The following is a 23926-nucleotide window of genomic DNA, read 5'->3' on the forward strand; positions in this document are numbered from 1 at the left end:
CAGAACAATTGTCAGTGAGAAAACTTTGTGTTCAGTGTTCCACTTGGATGAAGTGCTCTGCAACAGTGTGAGCGAAGTGCCTCTTCTGTCTTCACAACAGTCAAAGCGACTCAAGTTTCCACTGTGGGCGAATTAATAATAATAATACTAATGTGCTGTGACGTGATGTAGTTCTCGTGACTGAGGGACGTCCAGTGATCTCCATTTAGACAAAACCGTTTCTCTGCCCTGTGCCGCTGTACTAAAAGGTGAATCACACTAGGACTTTTGCTCAAGCGCGATTGTTGTGTGTGAATCCGTGTGTCATTTCGTTCATTCGTTTTTCAATATAAAACCAAAAATAAGAAAACGAAAAAAACAACTGTTTTCTTCATTATTTGTCTCCAAAACCAAAATGAAAAAACAGATAATGATTCGTTTTTTCCGTTTTCGATTTTGTGTTTAAATGAAGACTGGAAAAAAACAGATAACGGCCGTTTACGTGACTTCCGTGACTGCGATGTCGGACTGAACCAGGACTGATCCAGGTCCAGGACTAGACTGGAACCAGACTGGAACCAGACCAGGACTGAGACCGGGACTAGACCGAGATTGAGACCAGACCAGACCGAGACCAGACTGGGACCAGACCGGGACCAGACAGCGACCAGACCGAGACTGAGACCAGAGCGGGACCAGATCGAAACCAGGTTGGGACCAGACAAGGACCAGACCGGAGGCTCAGAGCCCACAGCAGGGCCGGAGCTCGAAGCTGAGGCTCGGAGTCAAAGCTCGGAGTCCAGTTCTGATCTCAGCAGTCTCAATCTGGTCCCTGTCTGGTCTCGGTCTGTTCCCGCTCTGGTCTCAGTCTCGGTCTGGTCCCGCTCTGGTCCCGGACCTGGATCAGTCCTGGTTCAGTCCGACATCGCAGTCAGTCACGGAAGTCACGTAAACGGGAAACGGCCGTTATCCGATTTTTTCCATTTTTCATTTAAACACAAAACCAAAAACTGAAAAAACAAATCGTTATCCGCTTTTTCATTTTGGTTTTGGAGACAAATAATGAAGAAAACTGTTGCTTTTTCATTTTCTTATTTTTGGTTTTGTATTGAAAAACGAATGAATGAACGAATGATACACGAATTCACAAAGAACGTTAATCTTGAGATTTAAAAAAAAAAGTTTCGCGTTAACTCGTTACTAACACGATATTTTCGCCAGCAATCGTAATTTTCAACATATTTTCCAACTTTTCTTCACAAACTGCTTCTTGATTGGTGTAAAACTATTATTTATATTGAAAACAGGTTAAGTCCAAATTAGAGAATCACCAAAACTCGTCATGGGCACTTTAAGATCCACCTCTACATTTACCTCCCTCTTCCTCCTCCTCCTTCACCTCCACGGCGACAGGGAGCAGCCTCAGCCCATCAACACAATGATTTAGTCTTGTTTTTTACCCAGAATGCCTTGGGAAGGTCGCCCCGTAATGGCCGCTGTATATTTTATGAGCCACAGGAGTTAATCTTGTGATGGAGAGTTTCAGGTGGAGACAAGGGCGACCGGGCCAGGCTTAAATCACTGAGAAATCCTGCGCCCCGAAAGGTCAGTGAAGGCACCACGCACACACACACACGCACACACACACACGGACGCACACACACACACACACGGAGCAGAGATGGTGCGTTCAAATGCGCCGGTCATTCCTGAGATGACATTTAAATGGTTGCAATTTGGTTTGCTCAGTCACTGTGTGTTTTCGATGAATCCAGGTGCAAAGGTTCAGTGACTCTGCAATATTTTCAACAACAAAATATATCTCTCTTTTTTTCCCCCCCTTCGGTCTTTAAAGCAGCAATGCGGAACTTTTTCGATTGCTTTTTCTCGTATGTTATTAAAGGTGAGTCGCGGAGGGTCCGTCGAACGCTTTTCTCCGTGGAGATGTTGTCGTTTTGTCTGGAATGTTTCGCAGTGTGGTGTTAAAAGTTTCTGTCTTCGTGGAGACCGAACCGAACCAGACCAAGTGACAGGCCAGATCTGTGGAGAGGCGACCCCGCTCACAGTCAGAATGTGTTTTTTCTTGGTATTTTTGAGCCATAAAACCACCTGTAATTGAATAAATGTAAAGTAGAGCTGTTTAATGTCACCCTGTGGGACATTCTAAGCAGATCAGCGACATATCCATAGAAACAAGCAGGTGATAGACCCCAACCAGAAAGTTACATAGTGCACCTTTAAGCGGACCATCTCCAGGTCTTGAGAAAGTCCTGGTCAGTACAACTTTAGCTGGAGGATTTGTGAATGTTTTGGGTTGATGTGGGAAACCAGTAGCTTGATTCGTCATCCGGTTTCACTTCGTAGAAACCGTCTGACCTCGCAGCATTAGGATTTGTTTGCCCAACAGTAGGCGGGTACTTTTTTTATATTTAACCAATCGCTGCTGTTTGGTCGTGATGTATGTAATGCGCCAAATCCCGTGGGAAGAAGGGCAATAACGTCTTTCCTCTTGATAAAATTCACCAAACATTCTTTTTGTTCCGGCTTTAAATCCTCGATCTCAGGAATCGTACATCCATCTCGACCGCTTTGTTTACTGTTGCGCTGTACCACCCAGACAGGCGCTTGAGTTTGACGTCATGGCTTCAAAGCTCTGCCCTGATTGGCCGGTGTGCGGTCAACAACTTCCGGGTTCTCGCAAACCGTCTACTGTATTGGCGAGGAGAAAATTCGGTTTGTCGACTGGACAAAAGTTAGTTTGGTTGAAGACGTTTCGCAGCTCATCCAAGCTGCTTCTTCAATTCTAGAACCAGAAGAAACAGCTTGGATGAGCTGCGAAATGTGTTCAACCAAACTAACTTTTGTCCAGTCGACAAACTGAATTTTCTCCTCGCCATGGATTCTACCTGGACGACTGAGGGATTCTTCACACGTCTAGTGTATTCTGATTCCTGACCTAGTCGCTGGAGAGAAATGAAATTGAGCGGAGGCACTAGGTGGCGCCGGCCTGACTAGAGGAAACCCCTGCAGACACAGGAAGAACATGCAAACTCCACACAGAAAGACCTGAGGAGCCTGGGAGTCAAACCTGGAACCTTTTTGTCAGTCATCTCCTGTCACCGTGTTTGGCAGTAGCTCAGTTGGTAGAGCGTTTGTTCACTGATCCAAAGGTTGGTGGTTTGAATCCTACTTTAGAGATAAAAACATCATGGATTGAGCAGTCTGAGCACTCACACATTGTGTCATTGTTTCCTTGGGCAAGACACTCAACCCAAGGACAGTGTACTCAAGGACACTGTGTACAACGGTGTATGAATGGGTGAGTGGTTCCTTTATGTAAAGTGCTTTGAGAGCCTCCAAGGTGGAAAAGCTGTGTATAAAAATGTGACCGTTACCATTCACCAAGGCAGTAAACTAATATTAATGTAGATTCAATTAATAATGGTCGTCAAAGTTAATGAGAAGCTTATTAAATCAAATCTGAACACTAAAGATGAGCTATACTTTAGAATGAGTCAGGTGAAGGTTAATTGACTTCAAAAACTCAGAGGAGCACGTCTGCATTGCCACTTAATGACTTCATATGGTGGGACAAAGTGTTTTGAGAGTTGAACATGGAGTCTGACTTCGCACAATCACAATCACTACATCTGAATTGGGACAAAACTTTGACTAAGGCGACGTTTATATGATGACGGTCTGAACGGAAGACGCAAAAGTGGCGTCGCGTCTTCACTTTTTATTCCGCGTTTCGACAAGAGTTTTCAGGAGGAAATCTATGTGCACATGGTGACGCAAAAGTGTGTGGAATTTGATTAAGTATGCATGCCAGGGGGCTCGGTGGCGATGTATGTGACGTAAACACAAACGCGACGTGAGCAGATCTGACCAGAGTTTTGCGTCTTGGGCAGTGTAGACGGAAACACTATTCTACTTTTCCACTCTGGAGGGTGGTTCCAGATTTTTTGCGTTTTTAACCCCCCAAAACGCCGTCACCGTCTAAACGAAAGGCACTTCCGATAAAATATTTTGTAATTTTTACCCACAAGCGTTCTCGTGTAAACAGGCCCTCAACCTGGAACCAGCGGGGGGCACCACATGACACAAACTTTATTTATTTTTTGTAAATTTGTATGATTGCATGTTTGTTATTCACTTGAAAATGTCAAATGGCCATACATAACTCATCATCAACACAAATTTCATAACAACAACAATAATAATAATGATAATACTGAACAAATCAAGATTACATGACCATTCAATCCCCCTTTCCTCAATCTGTGAGTTGAGTCAGTCCACAAGTCTGTGCACATGTATCATGTACTGCAGGGGTCACTAGACTTTTTTCTCTGCCGGCCACATTTTGGCTCCTGACTGTGATGAGGGGCCGGGGTTGTGTCGGCCGTATTTATAGAAAAGATTTGTTTGACCCTGACGACACAGATTATATTCTTTGAAAAACACCGCACTTTCTTTACATATCTGAACTGAACAAAAAATAAATAAATTGTTCACACTTCTTTGAAAACTCGGTACTCTCTGTCAACACTCGCCATTTTGGAGTTTTTACCTTCACTACAGAACTCTGCGCGTGCGTTGACTTGTCACTGTTTGATCTCGAGTTTGTCACGTTATGAAACTTCGGGTGGCAAATATAAATTCGTCATTTAAGTATTCAAATAAAAATATAAATGTTTCATATAAATATAATTTTGTAATAGAAAAAAATCAACAAAATTCAAGATGCAGATTAGCATTATTTGCCAAAAAGTAATAATTGGCTTAATACAACTCTGCCTGGAACTAGGGATGGGCATGATTAATCGCTTAATCGATAATTGATCATTAAGAATTTCATNACTAATGATGTCTCCGTCAGAAGGGGCTGTCTCGCTCGTCCCGGGACCCTGACAGCCCTGGCAAGGTGACAGGAGCGGAGCATGTGGGGCGTCATTTCACCTGCATAGATTTGTACATGGGCTTTATAATGAGAGGGGAACCCACGTGCATTTTATAACGTGTTTCTGGGGTTGTTCACGGGTCAAATTCAAGCCGACATTACGTTATACTTAAGAATGACATCAATGACTGTTACTGCTGATGTTTGCAACCGATGTAAATGTATTAATTTCACTTTAAAGCTGCATCGTGTAACTTTTTTTCTAGGTAGACTGCTTGACTCCAGATTTGTAGATTCTGCTAATAGTATATATGCATCTTTTTCAATGTTAAAGGTGCATTGTGTAACATTTCTGGTGAAGGGAACGTCAAATTTTCTTTCTTTTCTCCACGTAGATGTTATTGCTTTGCCTGGAATGTTTCATAGTATGGCATTAAACCTAAAACAACCCCACTCACAGTCAGAATATCTGTTGTTCTTGGTATTTTTGAGCAATAAAACCATGAATACATGTAAAGTCAAGTTGTTTAATGTCATACTGTGGAACATTCCAGGCACAGCAATGACAACGCCATAGAAACAAGCCTATGACGGACTCTACACGAGAAAAGTTACACAGTGCACCTTTAATGTCATACTGGAACAAATACAAAACATTACTATCTCCATGGGATCAAGTAGTATACAGTAGTAGGTTAGTAGTTATAACCACTAACCTGGATTATTTAAGTTTAAAGATCTTATATTACGCAAAACTGACTCGAGAGCTTTAAGACATGTAAGTTGTTACCTCATTAAAAATATACAGTAGTTTTCAGACTACAAGGCACACCAGATTATAAGGCACAGTATCAGTAATGTTGAATTCTCTTGTCTATTTTCATACATAAAGCGCACCAGAGTACAAGGCGCATTAAGCGAAACAAACGGACGACACTTGAGACTGATCCTTTAGCCCAGGCGTCCACGATCCATTGGCATTTTGTCGGACTAAGGCTATGTTTACACTGAAACGAATCACTGTATCGCCGTATTGGAAACGATTTACATTCAGACACGTCGTTTCTGTGTCTGCAAGCCTTCCCTATCCACACAGCTTTGAGTGTATTTGTGTACGTTTTACAGAAACAAAACTTAATTTGCATAAACTAAGCATTCAAAAAACAACTCGCTGTTGAGCGCTTATGCAGTTCATCTTCTGTCGAGCTAAAGGACACGACTCAGTGGAATATATGTGTTCTTTCTGTGACAGAGGGGTTTTCTGCTGATGGTGAGTCTGTTCTTTGTGTATGTCGTGTTGGAGATGGTTCATATTAAACTTTTCAGGGATTATACGTCTGCAGGTCATACACACAGACCTTATATATGAATGAACATATATTCCAGACTCTTAGCGTTTGACGGTGAATTAATTTGTGGGAGCTGGTGGCACCACATCGTTCCGTCTCTGGAGCCGTTTTCAATTGGATTAGTGTGGACGAACACTGCATCTGCAATGAAAAGGATTCAAACACGTACTAGTGTGGACGGGGTCTAAAGGACATGACTCCGCGAGGCTCCTGACTTAACTACAGTAGCCGTAATGGTCCAACAATCCATTAAGTGGTGCAGCTTCGTAACTTACAAAAGTCGTACTAAAACATTTTGACAGATTTCTGAGCATCGTGTACCACATAAAAATCGGTTTGTGGTCAGTAAACACAACCAGAATTTATACATAAAGTGCACTGTCGATTTTTGAGAAAATTAAAGGATTTTAAGTGCACCTTATAGTCCGAAAAATACGGTATCTGGAGTTGTGTTTTGTTTCATTCACACGTTTGAGTAACCCTGTATTAACGTGTTAGTCTACATTTCCAAAGCTGAAAATGCTCTGTTCCACCTTGTGATGTCATGAAGCGGTAGTTTTCAAGCCCCATTTGTAATTATCCAAATGATTCGAGTGAAGGTGTGTATAGCTTAAAGTTGTTAGGCTGTTGATGCTTGTAACACATTTTATATATTTAATGGTGTTTGGTACAGTGTGAACTTTATTCCAAGTGCATTTGACCCTTCCTACTACCAGTTCTGCTGCGGAAACTGCTAGATGCACTGAACTACTACCTTGAGAGATCAAATATGTCAAAATGTTAAACTAGGATCTTGGATATGAATACATGAGGTGAATTATTATCTTATTGTCAACATAATTTACAATAAAAAGTACAACCAGTGCACAAGTGTATGACAGATACTTTGCAAAACCTTCCAACCTTTTCTCGTGCCAGTATTGTTCCCTTCTGTTTTCCATGTATCCTCCTCATTAACCTGCACCCGTAGCCTTCAGCCAGGACCTCCAGAGCTCCCCCTCTTGTTGTAGTTTTTCTCCCCCAGCTCAGAGCATCACCGGGCGGGCACTGACAAGCACTAAGTCCCTCATTATCCAGCGTGAGAGGGGCCGGAGCGAAGACAACACACGAGGAGGCAGGAGACGGGAGAACTGCACCACAAATTGCCCGGGAGCTCATTGAAATGCATGAAGCAGGTCCAGCTATAGACTCTGCCACTGCTGCTGCTGCGGACTGTGCGGGAGGATGGAGGGGAGGAGCGGGGGATTTCTGCGATGTGAGAAAAAGACGTAAAGGCGGGTTTCAATGCAATGTGTCACTGTGAAGAGAGGGAGACAGAGAGAGAAGCAGAGGGAGAGAAAAAGAAAGAAACAGATAGAGAAAAGGGTAGAGAAAGAGAGACAAAAAGAGACAGAGACAAAGAGCGAGATGTACAGCGAGAGAGACAGAGAGAAGCAAAGACGTAGAGAGATAGAGAGAGAGAGCCATAGAGAGAGAAAGACAAAGAGAGTGAGAGAGGGGTAGAGAGAGAGACAAAGAGAGAGACAGAGCGAGTGAGGTAGAGTAAAAGAGAGAGGTAGAGAGAGAAAGATAGAGACAGACAGCCAACAGAGAGGAAGAAAGGTCTAGAGAGAGAGAAAGAGAGCGGGTCAGAGAGGGAGAGAGACAGACAGAGAAAGAGAGAGACAGACAGAGGGAAGGAAAGGTAGAGAGAGAAAGAGAGAGACAAAAGGAGAGGGGTAGAGAGAGACAGACAGAGAGATAGAGACAGAGATGTAGAGAGAGACAGAGAGTGAGAGGTCATGGAAGAGAGAAAGGTAAAGAGATAGAAAAACAGAAAGAGAGCGAGAGACAGAGAAAGGTGGAGAGACAGGCAAACAGACAGAGGTAGAGAGGGTGAGAGAAAGGTAGAGAGAGAGAAAGAGAGGGGTAGAGAGAGGGGGAGACGAAAAGAGAAAGAGACAAAGAGAGAGGGGTAGAGAGAGAAACAGAGAGAGAGAGGTAAAGAGGTAGTGAGAGAGACAGACAGAGATGTAGAGAGAGACAGAGAGGGCTAGAGAGAGAGAGACAAAGAGAGAGAGAGACAAAGAGTGAGAGGTCATGGAAGAGAGAAAGGTAAAGAGATAGAAAAACAGAAAGAGAGCGAGAGAGAGAGAGAGAGGTCGAAATACAGCGAGAGACAGAGAAAGGTAGAGAGACAGGCAAACAGACAGAGGTGGAGAGGGTGAGAGAAAGGTAGAGAGAGAGAAAGAGAGGGGTAGAGAGAGAGGGAGACGAAAAGAGAAAGAGACAAAGAGAGAGGGGTAGAGAGAGAAACAGACAGAGATGTAGAGAGAGACAGAGAGGGCTAGAGAGAGAGAGAGAGACAAAAAGAGAGAGAGACAAAGAGAGAGAGGTCAAGGAGGAGAGAGAGAGAGGTAGAGAGAGAGACAGACATAGATGTAAAGAGAGACAGAGAGGGTTAGAGAGAGAGAGAGAGAGACAAAAAGAGAGAGAGACAAAGAGAGAGAGGTCAAGGAGGAGAGAGAGAGAGGTAGAGAGAGAGACAGACAGAGATGTAGAGAGAGACAGAGAGGGCTAGAGAGAGAGAGAGAGAGAGACAAAAAGAGAGAGAGACAAAGAGAGAGAGGTCAAGGAGGAGAGAGAGAGAGGTAGAGAGATAGAATGACAGAAAGAGAGTGAGAGAGAGAGAGAGGGAGAAATACAGCAAGAGACAGATAAAGGTAGAGAGAGAGACAGAGAGAGACAGGGAGAGCAAGAGGGAGAAAAAGGTAGAGAGAGAGAGAGACAGAGAAAGGTAGAGGTAGAAAGAGAGCGAGAGAGAGAAGTAAAACTACAGAGAGAGACAGAGAGATAGAGAGAGGATGAGAGGGAGAGAGACAAAGGAGTACAGAGACACAGAGAGACAGAGAGAGAAAGGTAGAGAAACAGACAGAGAGAGTAGAAAGAGAGTTAAAGGGGGAGAGAGGGAGTCTGCTGGAGCTTTTGGAATGACCTGACATTTGAATCTGCTTTTTATATCGTGAGGATGACATTTATTTCCTTGTTTATTTGGTTGTTTTTGGCAGGAATCTATTACATTTGAAAGCTTTGTCCAGTGTAACGGAGAAAACCGACTCCAGCCGCGCACAGTAGACACATACTTTATAATCCAATCAATAATCAGCAATGGTGTCCCCCTGGTGGCCACACGCAGACATTACACCCTATTTTCTCCACGCATTCCTCTCTCTGCACATGTTATAATCATTAAAGCCTCACCAGATTTTAAAGCTATTAGCGGTAAACAGTTTATCCCTGTGTGTGTGTGTGTGTGTGTGTGTTCAGACCTGACACAGACTGAACACTGGTCCCAGCTCTTCCATAAGCTTCATGTAACCGGATTAAAGCAGATGTGTGTGTGATAACAAGCTTACACTGATGTTCTGACACTGACTGTGGCGAGATGTTCATGTTAAACCCATTAGGATCAGGAAATACAAGAAACAGGCCAAAAAAACATCACGGAAATACAGCGGAGATCCAGATGTGGAGACAGAATAAGAAAACATCATCTATAAAAATGTGATATGATGATATTCAGGCACAGGACGCTTTACAATCAAATCACATTTAGGATTCAACGGTTTGAGTAGTTATGGTTCAGTATTTGTGATCTCTCTTATGTGAAATTCCACTTTTAAAATCATCTTATTCTACAGAGATTTGATTAAATTGTTAAGTTATGTAAGTTAGTGTGCTGTTTTACAGAATGACATATAGTTTTGGTTTCTATCTATCAATAAATCAATTATCGAGGGGTAACCGCTGACCTTAAAAAAGAAGACTGGACATAATTAACAAAAAAAAAAAAAATAAAAATCTAATGTCACTTCAGAGCCCCACAGTTCAAAAGTGCTGGATGCAAACAAATAAACAAATAAACCAAATAAATAAAAAATCTATAATATAACTGCCACGAAGAAATGTTTTTCACATTCATGTGGAGCAGTTCCCACCCAAAGTTCAGCAAAGTTCATGCTGATGCAAAATGCAAGATAAAAAGCAAAAAAAAATCAATGAAAAACAAATAAAAAATTCCTGGCCTTGCACATAAACCTATTAACAGCAGAACTTGTGCAGAAGGCCAGTATCCACACAATAGACCAAAGACAACCCTATGAGTAGAGCTCCCCATTAAATATCTCTTAGCTCCTCCCCTGACGCAACCAATTAACAAAACATTGGGTTTTAAGATTTAATTTAGCAAAAACTGTACTCATAACCATAAATTGTATATTAACCATAAATGTATATAACCATAAATTGTATATTAACATAGTCTAATCAAAATGATTCAAACAACCATAAACCCAATAAATCAGGGAATAACCACACAAATGATCAATAATTTAGTTTAGTTTAATCCGTGGTCACATGATGTCCAATAAGAGCTATTTACAGCGCGACCAGGAAGTGCTCCGGGTTGACACGTGAACCAAAGACCCGCGTGGAGACGGGAACAGGTACGGGGCGTGTGCACCTGCGGGAGAACAGAGTCCAGGCAGCGAAGAAAGTTTCTGCGGGTACATTAGCGCGGGACACAAGTGCAGGACCGCGAGGAAACAGTTTACCGAAGATTTTTCTCCGCAAAACAAGCGGAGCGCCCTGCGTGTTTCACCGGCGGAGGCGCGCGGGACTGTCCGGCTGGAGAAAGAGACGCACCGAGCCTGGAATGGTGTGTGGTATTAAAAAAAATCTATATTTAAATACAAGATCTTGAAAAACACTTATTCTTCACCAACCAGTAACTTGGCCTGGTTGGGACACTTCTTAGTTTCCATGGGGATAGATAATTTTAATGCCATACTACTGAACATGCGGGTAAAACAATGACATCATCTCCAAGTTACACAGTGAAGGGCCCGTATTATGCTGTTTTCTCATCCACAGTGTGTTATAATGTTGTTTCCTCAACACAAGTTGGAACAGAACATTTTGAGCTTTGAGATGTAAACAGACTCGTAATAAAGTGTTACTCAAACATGTGTGAATGAAACAAAACACAACTCAAGGCATGTTTTTAATTCCCTAACATTATTATAACATGGCATAAACCTCACAAGAGTCAGTTTTGTGTAACATAGGACCTTTAAAATTGCAATCCATCCTACTGTAGCAACAAACTAAAAAAATCACATCAACCTTAGACCCATATTTTCATAAAAACAACCTTTCTTCTGTGTACTTGTGTCATATTGTTATGTCCTTACTTACCCCATAAAACACAGAACCCTCACGTGTATTTATTTATGTATGTGTGTGTGTTTAGGAGCAGTGGAGCTTGATTCATCCTCTCAGAGACAGACAGTCTGTGATCTCCATCAACTCTAACAACTCTCCCCGTGCCCAGTGGAGCCCCCCGCTGTCAGCCCTGAAGAACTACGGCGTCCCCCTGTGGAGCCATCAATCTCAAACAAGCAACAAGTCCACTCCTGTTCATCCATCTCCTCTGCAAAGGTGCACTGTGAAATCAGTTTTTACTACTCAGTTACGTAAACTTGTACTTTTCAGAGTACTTTTCTATCACTATACTTTACCCACTACTTCAGTTATATTTTTTATTGAAGTAACAGTACTCTTACTAGATTAAAAGTTTTGTTTTTTTTACAAGTCTACAAGTGACAAAAGCTTATGCTGACAATATGAAATTCTTTTAAATATTTGAGTTTCTTGCACTGCTCCTTCAGATATAATTTAGTTTGTCTTATTTTTGTGTCTGTCCTTTGATGTTACATACTCTTTAAGCTTAACCCAAATACTTTTTACTTTTATTTTTGAGTCATTTCTTCGACTGCCACTTTGTACTTCAACTTGAGTAATATTATTTTCAAGAAACTGAGCTCTTAATTGAGTTTCTGGATACTCTGGTCCTAGATGAGGTGCTGTGGTTTGGCTGTATATTTTACACGACTCAAATGCAGGAGCTGGAGAGGCAGTAAAAGTCACGGACTGTTCCAAGGAATATTATGAACGATACTGATCATGTCCACATTTTATAAGACAATTTGAGTGTTCACGCAATTACCCCGAGTTATCTTTACCCCAAAATCATTCTTTATTGTAAGAACCGTTAACATTTACTTATAATATATTCTTGCAAAGAGTAAACTTTTTCCTTATTTTAATTGTTACTAAAAACATATTTTATCAATCAGCGTATTCCCTTGCTTTTAAAAGTGCACTGCTCAACTTTCTGGTGAAGGGTTTGCCACCTGCTTGTCTCCATGGAAATGTTATTGCTTTGTCTAGAAAGTTCCACAGTATAGATTAAACCTACTGTTTATCATGAGGGAGACAAGCAGGTTACAGCACTACGCTATATTACAGTTCACATCTGTGGAGAGTCGCCCCTATTCACAGAAAGAATGTTTGTATTTCTGAGCAATAGAAACACTCCTAATGAATAAATGCTCGGTGGATACGGTTAATATCATACTAGAGTCCAGTGTTTTCCAAACATTTTCTCTTGCGACCCATATTGTAAAAGTCACTGTTACGACCCAGCTCGTTTGGGGTGAGGGAAGTAACAAAAATAAAACCAAGATGTAAAATGGAATAAATTAAGTAATGTTTAATTAACAGGAATGTAAAGGTAAATTAACAAAACACTAAAAATATACAGAAAACAACCTAAACTAAGAAACAGAACAACAGAATAAACAGAGTTTTGTGCCAGAAAAGGGGTCACGCAGGCTTACACAAAAACAAGTGGTAAAACTTAGGGACACACACTAAACTAAAACACAAGTTCCCCAAATTAAACCACATAAACCCACAAACAGAATCGAGTGACCAAATCAAAAAAGGCACTAAACTACACACAAACACAAACACAAAACAAAATGGCAGACTGGCCACCAAGGCCAGCAGCCCCGAACAGGTGCTGGCAATCTCCTTAAATAGGGGGGAGGTGGCTGCAGGTGAAGTGGGCGTGGACTTGCCCCACCAATCACAGACCAGGGCTCGTGCAGCAGGAATCAAGAGAACTCTGCAGAAATATTACAACTAAGGCCTGGGGCTGTAACAGTCACAAACCTTCACGACACAAGTCAACAGATATTATTCGTAAATCACAAAATAAAGGTGGATTTGACCATTACTGAACATTAATGAGGATATTTTATTGTTGACTCTCTGAACAATTAGTATTACTCAAGTTTTAAACAATGAAAAATAGTCACTGAACCAACAATTGAAGGATCCATAAGTCGCCTATTTGGACATTAAATGTAGCTTGTTTCTTTTTCTTTTCAACATTCAGTTGGACCTGCAATATTGGAACAAATAATTACAAAAAGATTAGAAATGATACAAAACATGTCTTAACATTTCAACATTTCAATGAGGTAGGTGGGCCTGTCTGCGTTTTTTTTTTAGCGTGTTCCAGTTAGGGTGCAGAAGGAGAGCGCAGCAGCAGATCAAGTGCAGTGTTCAGTCTGTTTCTGTGCTTTGTCTTCATTTTTGTGAGCACAGAAAATCCCAACTCACACATGTATGTAGTAGTGAAACGAATAAGCATAGAAATGTGGCCCTACTAAGGACAAGATATTCTGAAGAAATGCTCATCTAGATTGACAATAAGTTCACAAATCCATGTATAAAACTGTTCCAACATGTAGACTGTGACAAGGCGACCCAAAAAAAAAAAATCTCTTGCGATCCAGTCTTCGGGAAACAATACTATAGAACACAGGTGTCAAACATAAGGCCCGGGGGCCAGATCCGGCCCTCCAAGACCTTTAATCTGGCCCTTGGCTGATTTTCAACTTAAATATTTCAATTAAAATATTGTTAATTTTCTGTGGTGTTTATCACAGCAGCGTCTCCAGCGTCTCTGTACGTGGCCCCTCCCACCAGAGCAGCACAAATGAAGACTTGCTCTTTCCAAACGCTCTTAAAGGACGATCGTTTTGACTGTTGACCGTGACACCCTCATCAACAAAATGTCAAAAATGAGAAAACTGGACGCAGAGTGCAGGATTTTCCAAGAAAAATTAACTTATTCCTATTTACATACAAGTTAATGTTAAAATATTGTGTTGAAATTGCATTTTTCTTAAAGTTTCAGGTTCCTCATAATAATATAATATTTTGTAAAAGAAAGAGTTCATCAATTAAAAAAGATTTCTGTAATAGATTTGCATTTCTCTGCACAAATATTTGAACTTATTGTTATTTTTGAGGTTTATATTCCATGAGTTTTCTGATCCGGCCCCTTTGAGATCAAAGTAGGTTGGATATGGCCCCCGAACCAAAATGAGTTTGACACCCCTGCTATAGAACATTCCAGGGAAAGCATCTCCGTGGAGAAGAGCAGGTAGCGGACCCTCCACCAGAAAAGTAAAAAAAATGCATCTTTAATGTTTTGTCCAATTACCGGTACATGAACTTCAAATTATAAATCAGAGTTAGGGATGGGAATGATTAGACGGTTAATCGATAATTGATCATTAAGAATTTCATCGATTACGTTCATTTTAACTGACAAACCGAATGTAAGTTGCTTGAATGTAGGTTGGATGATCATTTTAATATAAATACGTTAATGATTAATCGATAATCGATCATTAATTCTTCCGACGATCTATTAAAGGTTGTATAGAGGATTTTTTAAGGGAAGAGAAATACAGCGACAGTCCTTTTTCAAATGTTGTGCATGAGTGACACCACCTTCCTCCTCCACAGCTCCTTCAGTAGAAACATCTCCTCCTCCCGCCTCTTTACGCTAGAAATCACGTTTTTTTTTACAGCCAGTGCACGTTCAGAATTACCGTTGAAGTGACCTGTATAGAAATAATTTAGCGACCGACACGTCAGTTTTTAGACCCTTTGTCTGCTTCATTCGCGCAATCGCTGGACGAGATCTCCAAGAATCACCTCAGTTTGGCTTCGTTTCATTTCCCCTTCTCTTCTTCTCTCAGCGACATCAAAAACTGATTTTCTCTTGCGGCGAACCGGTCGTGGATTCTCGTCCACCATCTCAACAAACTTTGTGATAACTGTGAGGAACCTACAGTTTAAAAAAGCCTTTAAGAACCACTGCGTAAACCACGTAATCCCACTCGCCGCCGATGAGTCAGTTACACTCTAGACACGTAGGGAGTTTGATTGACAACCTAACAGCCAATAGAAAATGGGGCAGCCTCGTTATCTATTGGCTGATGTTTGTCTGGCCTCAACACGTCCACAGTTGATCGATTTTTATTCTTTTTTTTTTTTTTTTGGTCGTAATTACAAAGCTGCTGCATCTCTGTAATGGTATTTTAAACTTTCATTGACAATTTGAAACTAAAAAAAATCCTCCATACAACCTTTAAGAAAATTTCATCGTATGCCCATCCCTAATCAGAGTAGTACTTTTCACAAATACTTTTTTACTGTTACTAGAGTAATTTCTTAAACCACCACATTGTTCTGTTTAATACAATAAACATACAAGTTACTGTATATTTTTTTTAATTTTAACATTCAGTGTATTTGACCAAATGGCTGTATATGAGATTTTGAATACTTACACAATTTACTTGCAAGTCCTTCACTGTCCACTAGATGTCAGCGTAACCTCACAGCAGACACACACTGCTGTTTGTATCCGTTTCTATTTCTCCTCTGCCAACATTAACCAGCGTGACTTCTCTATAATCATTGACAGAACCATAAAACAGCACATTATAGACACCATTTATCCTAATACTGTTTTTATGAGCTTTGTAGGTAAACCGCACACAAGGTTACACTGTCCTTATGTTCCCCTGACTCAGCAGAGGTGAAGCCCACGGAAATACACACATTATAGCAAATTACCCTTCTCCATATCCTCCACATATGAATCACCGTCCTCCTACTGCCAAAAATTACAGTTAGACTTTCAAAGCCTCGACATAAATGCTGTTTTCTCTGTCCTTTTTTCAAAACCGTGTGTGGAAAACTGGCGTGTATTAGCAGAAGTCACATTATTATTATCATTATTATTATTATTTTTATTATTATAGACTACGGCGTGTGGTGCTGGGGCAGATGAGGGTGTACTGGGAGGGCTGGGGCGCTGCTGCTGTTATTGAACATACAGTGGTCTGAAGTGATCTGATAAATACTAGGCGTGGACCACATGGAGCAGCCAAATGTGTACTCATGCATGATACTGGCGGGCCTAAAATAGCAAATGGAAGTTAATATAGAGCTTTAAAGTAGTAGTTGGAGCAGCTAGAGAACGGACTATTGAAGAAATATAGGGCACAGAGTGAAAATGTTGGGGACTTGCAAGTTGTGATTTGGACTCAGTTCAGACTTGAGCCAGTATTTTTGGATTTTGAGACTTGACTTGATAAAATAGACTAAGATTTGGGCTCGACTTGGATGTGAAGGTCAGTGATTTGGGACTTTTGGGACTGTGAATTGAGAAAGACTTGATGCTTTTCCTAAAAATATATGTTTTTAAAAACTACTTTTCCCTTTACAGTTGATAAATGTGATGATTAATTTTACAGAAACAAACTGGAACATGTCCCTCCCACTTCTCTGTTTGTTACTTTAGTTGTAACTGAAGTACTGGGGTATGGTATCCTCAAATCTACTACAGTAATATACAGTACAATGCAGTACAATACAGTAAAACAGATTGAACAACTTGACAAAATAACTTATTAAGCTCTTTTAATTCTTAGTTCTTTCTGTTCTGACCGTGATGATTCACACTAAGATTTAAAAAAGAAAAAAAAATGGAAGAAAAAAAAAAAACTTTTCTTCAACTCTTATATAAATACTCATATACAAAATACTATGACTTTTAAGTACAATTGAGTTTAAAATTCATATAAACTGCAGAAAATCTAAGATGTATTTGGTATTTTGGTTAAAAGACTTGAAATGACTTGAAGTCCATTTCCAGATGATTTGTTGTAGTCTCCAAGTTGGTCCTATGTGTGGCCCCATTTTAATTCAAGATTGTTTTATTTTTTTAAATTTTGATGAAATTTAAAATGATTGATGTGCATTTTCACCAAATTATTATAGTTTCTAGTTCTTCAGATTATCTACATAAGCCACTGAACTATTTTTCACACTTTGGCTTCAGTTTGATCCAGTTTAGTCTGAGTATAGACTTGGTCTGGTCCAGTTCTAACCCTGTTATAGTCCAGGTTTAGTTTTGAGTTAGTCCCAGCTTTTGAGTTTCCCAATTTTAATGTGTTGTGTGCAGTAGAAAAATGCCCAATTTTAATTCAATGTTTTAATAAAATGTAAAATTATTGATGTACTTTTTCACTAAATTATTAGTTTTTGAAGTGCTATTGAACTATTTTTCACACTTTGGCTTCAGTTTGATCCAGTTTAGCCCCAGTATAGACTTGGTCTGGTCCAGTTCTAGCCCTGTTATAGTCCTGGTTTAGTCCAGGTTTAGTTTTGGTCCCAGTCTCAGTTTAATCCCAATTTTAATGTGTTGTTTGCAGTAGAAATGTAAAGAAATCTTGAAAGAACTGAACTGCCACATGTATACAAAGCTCTTGTTTATTTGTATTTCTATTTTAATGTTTATTAAAGATTACTGTTAAATTTGCTTTTTTCTATTTGTTTCCAATCCATTTCCATCTGATTAGTTGTAGTCTCTAAATTGGTCCTTTGTGTTGTCCAGTTTCAAGATTGTTTTGTTGTTTTAATGAAATTTAAAGTTATTGATGTGCATTTTCACCAAATTATTATTATTTTGTAGTGCCATTGAACTATTTTTCACACTTTGACTCTAATTTCCCCCAGTTTAGTTCCAATATAGACTTGTTCTGGTCCAGTTCTAGCCCTTTTATAGTTAAATCCAGGTTTAGTTTTGGGTTAGTCCCAGTTTCTGACTTTTAATCCCAATTTTAATGTGTTGTGTGCAGTAAAAATGTGAAGAAACCTTGTCTGGCAGATGATTACAGCTGGGGAGAGCATATGGCATAAATTGAATCAAATATTTTTACTAATATTATATCGATCAAGCTTTTTTGCAAGTATCTTTTAACATAACTGTTCCTTATCTACTACATCATAGCAGGAAATATGATAAATTTGCCTTGCAGTAAGTAATTGAGCTGTTACATCGAAGCACCAACATTGCGGTGAATGTTTCTAAACTACATTGAAATCTATGGTCTCTTTTCAAGTGGATAATTTGAGCTCTAAACTGCCCAGTCCGACCTTCAGCCACACAAATCACCGCCTGTGTATTAGATATATGAGCGGGGAGTTAGTGGGCCCGTTGGTTTTAGTATAAATTTAAACCGAAGCTCCATTATGAATCCAGATGTGATGTTTGTGTGTGGTGACAGATTGAGGAACAGACCGGGGACCTAAATCAGAAGGAGAGTATTAGGAACAGATGTGCTAAAATAAACATCCATAAATGGTTTTCAGTTCGACCGCTAACCACAATACCATTTTCCATTTCGAGGCTGGCATTTCTGCACGTCACTCGGTAGCTAACAGGAGGTGGAGAACATATTTACTGGTCAAAAACTGCCACGGCCGAGACCCAGAACTACAATTTGACATCTTGTAGATCACTAGTAAATACATGCTTCAATCTCTCAGTTAAAACCTTAAATGTTGGTTAAATCTGATGTCCTTCCTTGTACAGTTGTCAAGAGTGTATTGAAACTCACATACTTCTTTTTATTTTCAATTACAGGTGTTTTTATTTCTCAAAACTACCACAAAAACATGCATTATTACTGTGAGCAGGTCCCCTACTCCGCAGATCTGACCTGTAATTTGGATGGCACGGAGATAGTTAAATGAAATGCCATATTGTAGAACATTTCAAGGAAAAAACAACAACATGGAGTCAAGCAAGTGCTGCCAGAAAAGTTACACACCTTCACCTTTTAGTATAGCCTGTGTTTCTATTGATTCATACTTTTTTGCAAGAGATAATATCAGTCAGTCGTTGCTTAGGGGGTAAAGATTTTTATTATTATTTTATTTATAGATTGAAAAGTAGATACTAATCGATACTAAAACCAGTACTGAGACTAGATACTCATTTGAGCAGGTGTCAATACTAAAAAAGTCACATTAACAGGACAAAAATGAACCTTTCCTGAAGTTTTTGAATGATTTTGAGCTGTTTCAGTACAAGTGTAAGAGATTAGTATACACTCATGAACCTGGTTTAGACCTGGTTTAGACCTGGACCACTATGGAACCTGCCTGGACCACTGAGGGATTACACAGATATTTGGTAAAAAGTTAAAGAAAGTACTGCGATTTCATGGTGAAAATCATGTTCTATTGTCTAAGGAGAGAGTGTTGTTGTTGTTGTTGTTGTTGTTTTTTTAAATTGTTGTGGTATCAGAATCATTGAGTATTGTGTCTATTCCTTAGTACTAAAATCTAGTTTAGTCTAGTATTGTGACAGTAGATTTTTACTGTAACAAATGACTGTGGTTGTTTAAAAGTTAAAAGATTAAAAGATTTTCATTCCATTTTAATACACAACAGACTGGTATCAGAATCGGACTGATATGCCGATACTTGTCATTGTAGTACTTGATTTTAGATCGAAACAAAAATTGCTAGTAGTAGTAGTAGTAGTGTTTTTACATTAAATCACTTTGCTCTATTAAACATGCATTAGACATTGCATTGTACGGCAAACAATCAGTACAATCTTTGCATTTACTTATTTGTCATGGCCTGACCGATATATCTGTTGGCCGATATTATCAGTCGATATGGGCACTTGGAGACATATCGGCAATCGGCCTAAATCTCGCCGATCTGGGCCGATAGTCCACGTGAGCATGTTATACCTCACATATTATATCAATTTAATCCCATTTCCAGACAGATAATGAAGAGAGTGAACAGAGGTGTGACTGATCGGCATTTACACATATAATTAACTACCGCGGCGCGCACGCATTTACCGCTTAAGACTGATAGTGGTATTTTACGTGCTTTCTTTACTGGCTTGAGTGTCCTGCAAAAATGCCATTAGGTCAACCTACTGTCTTTAACTATGACTGTAAAGAGGCAGAATAACAATAAATGTTGCCTAAATAAACCCAATTTAAAATCCAGTAGAGCCAGACTTAAATTTTATAATCAATTAAAAACTTACAATGAATTTTTACATTGCTATATATATATCGGCCTTTATATCGGCACCTCCAACTCCCATTTTATCGGTATCATATCTGCCACAGAAAAATCCATATTGGCCGGGCCCTAGAATCGGTATTGAGCATCATGTCTTTTCCTCATTCCTCTATTTAACACAAAAATTGCTAGTGTGTGTTTTTACGTTGAATCACTTTGCTCTATTAGACGTGCATTAGACAGTGCATTGTATTTATAAATCTACCTACCTATTTCTCAGGGCTCATAATGCCGCGTCAAAACAAGCCTTCACTTTTTCTGGGAACCAAAAGTGTCTCGAAGTATTTCCCAAAAGTGTTGGTCAGCAAACAGTGTAGAGTATGTAACAGCAAACTGCCAGGCTCGGTGGATCTGACAGAGCTGTGCGAAAACTGAACCCTCTCCAAAAGCTCACCAAACACAATATTACACTGGAACATCGCTCTTCACTGCCAAGACATGGTTGATGATTTTTCTTTAAGTTTTAAGATATACATGTCTTGGTAATGAATGTTTTCTCCTGATTTGACGCCATGAAAATGATCTTAAAGGTGCATTTTGTAACTTCGAGGGTCCGTCAAATGCTTTTCTCCATGGAGATGTTATTGATTTATCTGGTATTAAACCTTTCTGTCTTCATGAAGAACAAACCAGACCAAGTTACAGGTCAGATCTGTGGAGAGGTTACAGTTTTCTAGGTATTTTTGAGCTATAAAACCACCTGCAACTGAATAAATGTAAGGTAGAGCTGTTTAATGTCATACTGTGGAACACTGGGCAGAGCAATGACATCTCCATGGACACAAGCAAGTGACATACCCTCAGCCAAAAAGTTACACAATACATCTTTAAATAATAATAAAATAATAATGAAATAATTCCCCTTGTGGATCTAGTCTAACCTTGACTCTTCTGTGTACCACTACAGTTAAATAGCTGTTTTTCTGCTTGTATTCCAGACAAAAATATGTTTATTGAGATTTGTTGGAGCCTCGGTGAGAAATGTCAAGAATGTATTTAGGTATGTTCTGTTCTTGTTTAGGTCAAAGGTGAAGTTGAGGTTGCCAAGTGATTGATGTCAACAAACATGGCCCATGTCTTGACCCTGTTGAGTATTTGGTGTAACATGCGAAGGTGGAGGGGTGAGGTTAAGGTGCACTGTCTGCTTGTCTCCATGGATGTGTTTTTGCTTTGCCTATGTTCCACACTAAGGCCAAAATTAATAAAATCCATGGAGACAAACAGGTGACGTCACAAGATTAAAGTTACAGGACACATTTGGTTGAATGTGCTCACATAAGAATGCATATGTGTCATGGGTGTAACGGTACACAAAAATCATGGTTCAGTTTATTTTCGGTACAGAATGGGAACAAAATGCAAAACCAGAAAGAAGAAAAATGTGGCTGTTTGCTGCAGGTGTTCCAATCAGTAGGAGCAGGTAGAGGGTGCTCTTGGAAAAAGGATCAAAACTCAAACACAACGGATTCCAGGCACTCCAAACAAGTAGAAAAAGTAGAAAATCGCACAAGGAAAAATATAGTTAAAAGGCCTTTATTTGAATGCAGGCCTTCAAATAAAGGCCTTTTAACTATATTTTTCCTCGTGCGATTTTTTACTTTTTCTGCTTGTTTGGAGTGCCTGGAATCCGTTGTTTGAAAATGCAAAACCATTCGCTTGTTTTTTATTTGTGTGTTTATTAAACCAACAATTTGTTTTAAAATTATACAAACGTAAGAATAAAATAAATGCAAAGTGCTGCTTTGTAATACTAATAAGTTAAATAAAATATTCTCAAATAAGCAACAAATGTATGAAATATTACAAAAAAATTAATTCCTCATAAACAGTGAACAAACTTTTCAAAAAGTAAAGTGCAACACTAACGGTTCCAGCATGAAGTTTTACTCAATCTTCATATTTTTGGTCAGAAAAAAACAACGTGTCCACATTGTCTGCTGTAAGTGCAGATCTGCTGCAGTTACTATGTCCCCAGTGGTTGAAAATGCACTTTCACTTGGGACAGAGGTCATGGGTATGGGGGAAGTTATCGGAGATTCTGGGTCAAACGAAAGGTGAAAGTGAGAACCAGGGTGCGACGACCGTAGTTTTGTTGTCAAGTTGACCGCCCTAACTATAAAGCGCTGTAGGAAACACTGCGACACCAATCACGGACAAGTTCCTTCGTGAATATTAAAGAGTCGAGCCTTCCGTGTAGCTGCACGTGTAGTGGCGAAATGTGAACACACACAAATTGCCCTACACCGACCCGAACGTCCCGTACCGAAACAGTTCAGCACAAATACATATACCATTACACTCCTAACATTTGTCAAGGAATTATCTGTAAATGCAGGTTAGTTAAGTTGAATGATATGCTGTGGAACTTTTCAGGCAAAGTAACATTGCCATAGAAACAAGTCGGTGACATACCTTCCGGCAGAAATGCTGCACGCACTACATAATACAAACAACACATGTACATTTTGATACATTTTTACATGCAGTATCTCTCATTTTTAGTCAGTCTTTATTCATAAAGCCCTTTAGAACACTCAAGGTGACAAAAGATATAATATAAAAACATGCAAAATATTAAAGAAGAAGGAAAACTAGGGCTGGGTATCATTAAGAAGTTGCTGATACGATAGATATCTCGATACAGTGAACTTTCGATTTGATATATTTCAAATCCATTTGATAGGGTTCAATAAAAATAAAGGATAAATCATGGCTGTGATGCTAAAAGTCTTTGTTAAACCACTACTTGTACAAAGTTCATATGAAACAAACATTTTAAATCATAAAAACAGTGAAAATGTCAAATGTGTCGCATAAATTAGTTTCTTTCCTCTAAACAAGCAACAAAACTATAGCTGTAACAAAATAATTGAGCTAAAATACACCAAAAAATACTCTTGGTGATATATTGATACAGCAGCCCACGATATCGATACTGTATCATCACACTATGCGATATATCAATATTTCGATATCTTTGCACACCTCTTGAGAAAACGCTAACATTTTAAAACATATTCTGAAATAATCAAAGTGTACCCTGTTGATCGTGCTGATTGGTCAGAGCTGATCATGTGATGCACATTTCTGTCATGACATGGCAGACAGCACTGGCCAAGTATTTAGGAAGTAACTTTTAGCCGCATGCACCAGTGATCTCGGTCCATTGAAACCAACGCGACTCCATCTTTGATTCATCTTCCAGATCTTGTACTTCCCTGGTTTTAGCCGTATGCACCCTGTAACCACCATTTAATGAAATTACCAAAACACAGGCATATTTTTATTTTAGTAGTTTGCCGCCACCACTAAACGTCAGCTTGCATTAACGCTGAAATCTCCCTTTGGCCTCGTGTGCCTGATCCTCTCCAGTGTCCCGTTTGGGTTTCCATCTGAACGCTGTGACAAACCATCAGAGCGTTTAAATGAAAGGTTAGCGGCATAATTACATGAACCGTGACACTGCTAGCACGCTGTCATCTATCAAATCCACTTATACAAACACGCGCAGTACATCATAATGACCCATAGAGGGCTAATG

General features: G+C 39.6%; 1 protein-coding gene across 1 annotated transcript in view; it reads left to right on the plus strand.

The window, feature by feature from the left end:
• The window catches only part of LOC129408186 (uncharacterized), an 84989-nt gene that overhangs the window by 7394 nt on the left and 53669 nt on the right, over positions 1-23926 (plus strand). Inside the window, exons 2-3 of the mRNA XM_055151250.1 lie at positions 10642-10927; positions 11522-11709. Of these exons, the coding sequence (XP_055007225.1) occupies positions 10642-10927; positions 11522-11709 (474 nt within the window). The remainder of the gene's footprint in view (positions 1-10641; positions 10928-11521; positions 11710-23926) is intronic.

This window comes from Boleophthalmus pectinirostris, unplaced genomic scaffold, assembly GCF_026225935.1.
Source record: "Boleophthalmus pectinirostris isolate CB_2022bp ecotype Guang Dong unplaced genomic scaffold, ASM2622593v1 HiC_scaffold_15, whole genome shotgun sequence".
Lineage (NCBI taxonomy): Eukaryota > Metazoa > Chordata > Actinopteri > Gobiiformes > Gobiidae > Boleophthalmus > Boleophthalmus pectinirostris.